The sequence below is a fragment of the Arvicola amphibius genome, chromosome 2 (assembly GCF_903992535.2).
Source record: "Arvicola amphibius chromosome 2, mArvAmp1.2, whole genome shotgun sequence".
NCBI lineage: Eukaryota > Metazoa > Chordata > Mammalia > Rodentia > Cricetidae > Arvicola > Arvicola amphibius.
In genome coordinates this window covers 142,552,946-142,562,789 of record NC_052048.2, presented here as the reverse complement: position 1 = coordinate 142,562,789, position 9,844 = coordinate 142,552,946, and the positions used below count along the sequence as shown (strand labels likewise).

General features: G+C 46.3%; 1 protein-coding gene across 1 annotated transcript; it reads left to right on the top strand.

Moving 5' to 3' along the window:
• The first annotated feature begins 984 nt into the window (after positions 1-984).
• Npy (neuropeptide Y) lies at positions 985-7,086 on the top strand. The gene is made up of 4 exons (XM_038320853.1): positions 985-1,032; positions 1,830-2,017; positions 5,087-5,167; positions 6,972-7,086. The coding sequence occupies exons 2-4, from the start codon at positions 1,830-1,832 to the stop codon at positions 6,994-6,996; spliced, it is 294 nt and encodes a 97-aa protein (XP_038176781.1). The 5' UTR covers positions 985-1,032; the 3' UTR covers positions 6,997-7,086.
• The last annotated feature ends 2,758 nt before the right edge of the window (positions 7,087-9,844 follow it).

The window sequence follows — 9,844 nt, the reverse complement described above, 5'->3', positions numbered from 1 at the left end:
CACATTAGCAACGTTCCGTTTTACTTAGATGCAAACTTCCAGGGGGCACTAACTCAAGCTTACCATGTAGAATGCCCATCCTGTAAGAATAATTTCAATATTGTTCATATGTAATCAACAGGTTTAACGCGATGAGCACATTGATGTTGGTCTTTTAATCTGGTTCATTTCAGTCCGAAAGCATGTACTCATTCAGGAGTTAACAGAGCATACAGGACTTCACAAAGACTTGCCGACAGGGGCTCGGGGTGGGGGTCTGAGTTGGGGATGCCCCTGGAACCCGCCACTTTCCGTGGTCGCTGTGCAACGGCCTCAGCTCCGGGGACCGCGGGCTTTCAGTAGCGGCCTCGGGGGAGTTTCTGGAGGCAACCCAGCCTGGCACTCCTCGTTGGGGAGAGTGCTGGGGGAGAAGGACCACCTTTTGGAGAGACAGGGTCAGTAAGTCCAAGGAAGTCCCTGGAGACCCTGAAGCACGGTACTCTGGGCTCGGCTGCCACTTACTCTGGGAGCGGGAAAAACCTCAAACCTCGTTCAGCTGCCTCCCTCTTAGCGCACACAGTTATTGCGCGGACCCCAGAGATGCTCCCCAAGTACAGGATGCTGGTCCCTACAGACCCGCTCACAGAGGGCTGGCAATTCCCGAGACAGGCGACCGAGAACGGTCCCCGCTGTGCCTGTCTCTGGCGGGACTCGACGGGGAAAAGAAGAGCGGGCTCCAAGGGATCCTCGCCCTTGGCTGCTCTCCCTTTTCCCCGCGGAGCGGGCCACCGTGAGTTGGAGTGTGGGTGACTACAGACGCCAGCCACTTGAGCGGCTGTGGCTCCAGCCTCCTCCCCCGCCGGTGGGGGCGGGAAGTGGAGGTGGGAGTCACCCGGGCGTGACTGCCCCCGAGGCCCCTCCCGCCGCGGCAAGGGCGCTCTATAAAAGCCTGCTGGCGACCCGCTCTCCTCATCCCACCGGTGACTCTCATCCCTCACGGAGGCGCCCACAGCAGAGCACCCGCCGAGCAGAGACGCCAGCCCGCCCGCCACGGTGAGTGCCAGGACCCACTGGGACAGGAGCGCGGGCTCTCAGACGCCCCTGAACTTGCCCAGCAGCTGGTCCTCTGAGCCGGCTCTGCCAGCTTCACACCCAACCGCGGATAAAATCCACTTGTCAACCCTGATCCAACTGTCCACCTGCCCTTCCCCGGGGCCTCTCCTGGCTGCGTGTCCCACCTCCGTCCCTGTTATCTTTTGAGGGTATGGAAAAGAACATGGGGGTCCCTATCTCAGGGCAGGAGCGTTTCTTTGGGGGGTGCAACCAGGGATCCAAATTGCGTGCGCACAGAGGAAGGTTTCACGAGTACTGTCCCATGGTGTCAGGAGCCCTGCTCCCTGTCACCTCTAGGATTCCAACTGACCCTGTGAGCCCCCTTTCCGGGTCCTGTTGCCACACCCTGGGGAATCTGACTGTCACAGCAGCGCCTGTGGCTAAACAGATCAAAAGTGACCGACAAGAAAGTTTTGTCCTCCAAGGATGATTTAGGGGCTAGAGGAGGAAAGTGGCCATTCTTTAAGCTAGAGGGCAGCTCTGTCCTAAACAAGAGGACCTCCTTCCTCTACCTCTCACCAGGTGACTTGGAGGGACTTTTCATGGAATATGGGGGCAGAGCAGAGGGGCCGGGTCAGGGCGGGTGGTCCACTAAAGCTCTGGAAGAGGCACGTGCCAAATCCGGGCTTCTTTCTGGGGTACGGGATGGAAACAGAAGAGGGTCTGGAGTGGTAAGGGGAATTGGGACACGGCGAGCATCCTCGGCATCCCCAAGTCTGAGCCTTTTGTATCCACAGATGCTAGGTAGCAAGCGAATGGGGCTGTGTGGACTGACCCTCGCTCTGTCCCTGCTCGTGTGTTTGGGCGTGCTGGCTGAGGGATACCCCTCCAAGCCCGACAATCCGGGCGAGGATGCTCCAGCTGAGGACATGGCCAGATACTACTCTGCTCTACGACACTACATCAATCTGATCACCAGGCAGAGGTGGGTGCATCCGCCGACTGGTGCCTGGAGCTCCAGGCCAAAACAACTGCGCATCTGAGAGCCTTGGACAGCAGGGATGATTTCTTTTTTCCTTGTTTCATCCCAGGGTTGGGCAGGATCAGTCATAAATTCAGCTCTAGATAAATGTGTGAGCAGGGAATACACTACACAAACTGGATACTTTCTCCCAGTTACTACAGTTGGTCTCCAAGTCCCGAGCCCAAGATTCAGTGCCTCTGGGCTGTGTTCTGTCTCCCACCCACCTCTCCTGGCAGCAACAGGAGCAGGGAAAGCAGCTGGACTATGGTGTAGGGGGAAGAGGGAATCCGACCTAGAGTAAATAACCATCACCAAAAACACCAACGACACAGTCCAGTTGTTTAAAAGGTTGCTGAGACCTTCCAACCTGCCCAGGGTAAGCTGAGTGGCAGCATTCGTGGGGGGAGGGGGCAACAGAACCATGGGTTTCTTTCTTCTGAACCATCTCGGCCCCACACTTGAGAATTTCTAGATGGTCTTAAAAAGCTGACTTTTCCACTTTATAGCAACCGAGTTCTGGAAAGAATGTGTTTGGGTTTTGCCTTATTGAGAAGAAGCAAAAACAAAGACAGAGCTTGCATATTACTGGTTACGCCCTGACTGCCTGGGACCTGAGAGATGGCGAACTTTATTTTTAATGCCCAGAAGTCAAAGAGAAGAAGGGCCTTGCTTTTTCTCTCAGCATTAAAGTCAAGCAAAACAAATTAAATCCAAGCTACTTTAAAAGCAATACAGGACGTGGTTTGCAAAATCGGTGACTCTTAGTTCTAAACATTTAACAACACATTTTAATTACTGAGAACCTTGAAGAACTGTAGGGGCAAGGCCTTTGGAAGCACTGATGTTCTTTATTTAGCATGTTTCAATTATGCGTGGTAAATTACCAGAGGGAGGTTAAACTGGTCACGATGGAGGGGATGGTTGGATGGGATCCAAACGGGGGTTGTACTTCTGAGACAGCTGTCTACTCTTAATTCCATCAGAAAGGTGTGTGACAATCTGATAGCCTTCTGTGGAAAACAATCCCAATGGGTGCAGACTCACTTAAGTAATACTGGCTCATAATTTTTTGAAATGGATCATTTTGGCTAGCAAAAAGGAATTGTGGTTTTGAGTCCAATAGACTTCCTAGAAAGTCAATGGCTTCAATTTTTTATTTCATACAGCTCAGAAAAAAAATACACAATTGAAATGATACCATGTTTTTAAAAGGAACTGTATTTAGATACAACCTATAGAACTAATCTTTTTTTTTTTTTTTTTTTTTTTTTTTTTTTTTTTTTTTTTTTTTTTTTTTGTAAAGATTGCAGCCATCCAGCTGCCACAGTGCACAGAATGATTCCATTTCCTGGTTTTCCAGCCATCTCATCGAGTCTTTCCCTCACAACTGTAAAGTGAATTTAACTGTCTCCACTATGCAGATCATAAAACCAAGGGCGTTTCAAGAAAGCTGTTTTAGGGTGACGGAATTGGAACCTTCTACTGAGTTTCTTTGGCTGGGGCCACACTAACACATTCAATGTAATTTCTACTGTCTTTAGAAGGAGTGAGGAAAGGGGCTTTTCTGTCATGGGAAGAGAATCAGGAGGGAACTGGTCCCTAAGGCAGTTCCTTCTGTCATCTTGGTGATGAGCCTAGAAACCACTAGAAGGTCCATTGTGCACTTGTTGACTTCCCCCCAAAGACTCCCAGGCAGAAGTCCATGCCTTTGAAATTTACCATGAATGTTTTATCTGTAATTATTCTCTTTCTTCCTCCTGCCAGCCAGTCCTGTTTGTAGCTGCTTTCCCATTGTGGTACAGGCTGCTGATTCAATGCTTCTGGGGGCCAGATTTTCTTAATCTAGTCTGTGGATCTATCACATCTTGTTTATATGGTGGTGGTTGGGGGCAGGTGGGAGGATTTTATGCTCCCAAGGATATGGGGCAACACTGGGAGAGATGTTTGGTTGACAGCACCAGAAGTGAGTGCTGCTGGTATCTGGTATGGAGCTCACAGGGATGCTGGTAACATTCCAGGATGCCCAGCCCAGCTCTCCACCCCTACCCTGCCCCCCAAGTAAAGAATCCTCTTCTCCCAAGTGTTGTACTGTGCAGATTGAGAAGTAAGTCCCTAAAACAGTGTCTCTCCATCCTGGCTTTGCGTCACAATCACATGGAGAACTTTAAAATAGAATGACTTGGCCTCCGCTCTCACCAATTAAATCGAGATGGGATCTGGGCTTTCTAAGTGTCCTTAAAGGCGTCCCAGGAGCGTTTAATGTGAAGCCAGGTTTGAGAATCTTTGCCTTAGAAACTCCTTCTTTAGAAGCTTGCTTATTACAGAGAAAACTGATAATCCAGAATTAATTAGAAAAAAAGAACTCTGAGCCTGGCCATCCTGGCCATTATGTACATTTAGCACGCTGTGCATTTATAGCTGTATTTATATATTTAGGAATCTACCCCCACACACACATACATAGTAATGACAATTAGAGAAAAAAGTCCGTGAATTTGAAATAAAGCTGGGGAAGGGGTACATGGGAGGGTTTATAGAGAGAAAAAGAAAGAGAGTAAATGCTGTAATTATGGTATAATCTCAAAAATAAAATATTTATGAAGCACTTCAGAAAATTAAATACATATAACCTTTAAATTGTATTTGTTTATTGTTTGGGATGAGAGAGAGAAAATTTGTGTTGGTGTATGCCTGCAGACACCTGCACGCAGAAGTCAGAAGGTAATTTTCCAGAGCTGGATCTCTATTTCCTCTCTGGGTTCTGGGACTTGAACTCGGGTCATCAGGCTTACATGCCAAGCCCTTCTCCATCTCAGAAGCTTGCATATGTGTATATGTATATGTGTGTATGCATATCACGTTACTGCAAAGTTGCTGATGGCATGTGCTTCACACTCTGAGAATACTTAGTAGCAGACAGACAACTGGACGTAATATCTGAGTCTGGTGATACGCTCTCTTCCTCTCTCCTCATGGATTCTATGACCACCCTAAGCTTAATAAATCCCTGATTATGCCTTCTTGTTTCAGATATGGCAAGAGGTCTAGCCCCGAGACACTGATTTCAGACCTCCTAATGAGAGAAAGCACAGAAAATGTCCCCAGAACAAGGTATGACAAGACTTGGGGTGGAGATGTTGCTACAGAGATTAAGATGCCAGGGGAGGTGAGCCGGGGAAAGTTGGGAGTCCACGTAAACATTAGAATGGAAGAATACAGAAAAGAGGGATTATGGCAGAGGTGGGGATGAAAAGCCATATAGAAGAAGACCTTTTTATAATGCATTCACCGGCTAACCTCAACTTGCAGTGCATATTGTTTTCTAACGAATATTATTTGGTGCTCCTTTCTAAATGTGAGTAATTTTTAGCCCAAAATCATACTCTACAGAATATCTTGCCTTATTAGAAATAAGGGAGCATAGAACAAGCCCACAGCTCTAAATTGAAACAACCAATCGTCCATTTGGGGTGTCAATCTAGTTTTTATACACTAAATAACACACCCAAATGTCTTAGAGCCTGTGTCCTTCGTATGTTTGACTCTGTCTTTCCTGGATTTACCCCAGACTAGAGATAGGTCAAGTGCTCCTAGATACCTTTTGATGTATTTTGGTTCAATATAGTGTTTTATTTTATTCAAAGACTTACTGTTGGGCAATATATTATCGTTAGGTGCTTATCTGTAGTCTGGAGCCTTTCTTGGAGTACGAACAGGTCTTGATACAGGTGGTTGCCCAAATCAAAGGGCTCCCCAGTGGGCTAAGCGGGTGCCTCCTGGACAGGAAAGGGGTGCTGCTAAAAGGGGCAGAATCTGCCTCCACTTTCATAACCCCTAACCTGCTCTGCTGACCTTGCCTCCTGCAAGAACACCATTCTTAAGCATCCCCGTAGCTGGCTAGTTCCCCTGATACACAGGACTCCACATGTCAGAAACCATGTTCCCCAGAAGAGGTCACTAGCATGCTTGCTCAATGAGTGTGACTGGCGTGTCACTCGACATAGAAGTTCTCCATGGAGAACCCACGGGTGACAGCAGGATCACCCACCCTCCCTCAATGCTCTTTCAGCTCTCTTATGAAACAGCCAGCCAGATGGTTTCTCTGAGGTAAACAATCATCTGAACTGGAATAAAGTTCGCTGCTTCTCTCCCTGGATGCATCAACATAGACTTAACCAGGGAGCGCAAGGAAATGGTGGGAAATTCATAAGCATTGTTTTTGATACTGATCAATAAGCATCTTTTTCATGTCTTATTGATATGCATGGGATATTTGCCACAGTAAAAGTTTGGGGTAGGCTATGCCTACTTAGGATTTGGGAATAACGAGCCAGGCCTACTTAGAACTTCACTGCCTGCTTTGTTTTGTAGACTGAAATAACACATTTAGTGCAGGGAATAAAGTTAATGGCACCCTGACTGACAGACTCAATCATGTGCAATTAGGAGGAGACAAAAGTTGATAGCCTTGGAGTTGCCTGTGAATGCTGTCTTATTAAAAGGGGCCCTTTAGAGTCTAATAAATGGCATCTCTCTACATAGAAAAGGCTTGCTGGAAAACAACGGAAGCATATTCAGAGCGGAACAACACTAACTTTCTTGTTATAGTTTCATGTGACTCCTATAGTTTTGATCTTCAGGAATACGCTGGAGTCCCTCAGCTCCTTTGATATGTACAGAGCCTTCTGCAGACTCTCTTAGAGACTTGAGTTCCCATGGGGCAAAAGCCCATGAACTGGGGCTTCATTATGCTGCCATTCCCCTGTGGCTTCTTATTTGCAGTGCCAACAGGAGGCTTCACAAGAGCTTCTGATCATTGTGCAGCTCAGGACTGATGCCTTGTCTCACTCTTGTAGGGGCCCCCTCCCAGACCCAGGCAGTCACTCTTCCACGCTTTGCTTCTTGTGTTTTCCAGGCTTGAAGATCCTTCCATGTGGTGATGGGAAATGAAGCTCCCTCTCCCGGTTCTTCCTGTTCTCCATCTCATCTCATCCTGTGACACCAGTCTGCCTGTCCCACCAATGCATGCAGCCACCAGGCTGGATCCAGCACCATTTCCCTTCTTGTCGTTGTATATATGTGTGTTTAAATAAAGTATCATGCATCCAAAAGTGTATTCTCTTTGGTGAATTATCTCTTATCACAGTAGAAAGAACTGGGTTAGGCATTAAATGGTAATCAGTCTCAAGGAACAAACACAGAGTTTGTCCCACCAACATTAGAGCAACAGCCAGGAAGAGTAAACGGCTATGCTGTCCTTGGAAGCATTTGTCTCAGAGCTTTGGGGAAAGGTCTCATATCCTTGTATCTAACATAGCAGTCATGAGTGGCTGACTGAACACCTGATGTGACCAATGTGAATAAGGAGTGGAGTTTTCCATCCCGTGCAATTGAAATTCATGTTAATAGGCATGTGTTGCTGGTGGCTACCACATCATATCAAACGGCTGAATCGCGTTCACTCCTGGAATATGAGCAAGAATCACACCGGGCAGGATGGTCCCCTCACACAGCATGGGCATGTTAATTAGCTTAGCTAAAACATCACCCAATTTCCTCCTTCAAGTCCCGATTTGCATGGACTTAGTTAAAAATTAACGGTATTCAATTCTTAAATACACTCCTCCCCCCAGACAGGGTTTCTCTGTAGCTTTGGAGCCTGCCCTGGAGCTCACTCTACAGACCAGGCTGGCCTCGAACTCACAGAGATGTACCTTTCTCTGCCTCCTGAGAACTGGGATTAAAGGCGCGTGCCATCACCATCTGGCACCCTTAATTGTACTCTTAATCAGAGAAATGGGCCTTGTTCATCCCACAGTGGTGTTTTGTCCTACACTGTAAATCATATGTGTTATCTCCAAATTGTTAGCAAATACCCAATAATAATATTTAATGACAGAGACAGATGTAAAGAAAACAAACAGATTTTTAGGTTCTTGTTGTCATTTTTGCCAATATCATAGAAGGTACTTATAAAAACTAAATTGACCATGGTGTCCCTATAGAATCACTGTCCCTCTGGTCTATCACTGGCTGTAATATGTGACACATGACTGTCTGTTATTTTCTATGCATAAATAATTTTCACATTTTCTCAGCCGGTGAAGCCAGTGATGCTATTTACAAGTCCCCTGACAAAAATTGTTCTGTAATTTCCAAAACGTCCCCATTATTTTTCTTTGTTCGTTTAAATACTGATGTGCAAGGAAGGTGTTTTTTAATCATCTTTAAAGGTTGACGGAGTCACGATTTACCATCGTATGATATGAGTGTTCAGTCCTACCCGATTACATTTGGAAACTTTGTTTACTAAAGTCAGTATTATGTAAAGAAAGTTGACTCAGAGCCATCTGGCAGCACAGATAGGCTGAGAATGTGTCACTATAGTATATAAAGACTCTTGGTTACACACGGTAAATGAAATAGGAGTAATATGCATGAGTCATTGAAAGATAATCCCGGAACTTCATTTTCATGGAAAATTCCAACTTCTCGTCCCACCAGATCTAATCATCCAATAGCCCCTGCTTCACTCATACCCAGTCCTTGGGCTCCGGCTGCTTCACCACATCTTACTAGGAAAAGACTGGAACCTTTCCACTCCCTAACCGCTGTGGTCCAGGCCCAATGGCTTGTCAGACTCACAACTTTCAAAGCCATAGGACCTCTCAGTTCTCACTCATGAGATGGAAATAATAATACCCAGGGACCAACATTCAAGGTAAGTTAGAAGTAAGTAATAGAAATGGATTAGGTAGGGATGGTGTTTTGATGAGTTGGGGTACCAATCCCTAGTAAACAATTGATTTTATGATATATAATGATGATAAACTCTAATAGTTGAAAAACTACATTTCAAAAGATCCCTGCAGTGTAGTAAAAAGGTCCCTTGTTCATTTCCCGGCCACCCAGACTCCCGAAATAATCACACAGAAACTATATTATTAAAATCACTGCTTGGTCCATTAGCTCTACCTTCTTATTGGCTAACTCTTACATATTAATTTAATCCATTTCTATTAATCTGTATATTGCCATGAGGCTGTGGCTTACCGAATAAAGTTCCAGCGTCCATCTCCAGTGGGGCTACATGCCTTCTCTCTGACTCCGCCCTTCTCCAAGCATTCAGTTCAGTTTGCCCTCCTATAGACCCAAGACAGTTTCTTTAGTAACCAATTGTATTCGCAGCATACAGAGGGGAATCCCACATCGCTGCAGTTATATTTCTCAAACATTTTCAGGCTGCTGACCATCTTCAGAGTAGGCTTAAAAGTGCTGGATCATCTCCCTGACACTCCACAGATAAATCAGGGGCAGAGATAGCTCCTCCCTCCTGGGAGGAATTAGGTGCCTGGATTTATTAGAGTAGGGAAGGACACCTACCTCGGGTTGGGGAGAGCACAGAAGGCAGGACAGACTTCTTGGGGCAGCTGAAGTGTGAGCTGAGGCTTCTAAGACAGAAGCGACGCCACACAGAATAAAAAAGAGGACTTAGTTTTTTCTCTGGTTGCCATGATAAAAGGCACCTTCAGAACCAGCTTACCAGAAAAAAGGGTTATTTTAGTTTACAACTCAAAGTACAGTCCATCATAGTGGGGAAGACAAGGTTCCAGCTGGTCACATTGAGTCCACAGTCAGGAAGAGGAGAAAGATGAACGCTTGGTGCTGCCCCGTTCCTTTTCTCTATTTGTATAGGTCATAATTCTCATCCAGAGAATGTCCAGCCACAGTGGACATAATCAAGATGATCTCCATGGGCATGGTCAGAGGCTCCTCTGTTGGGTGATT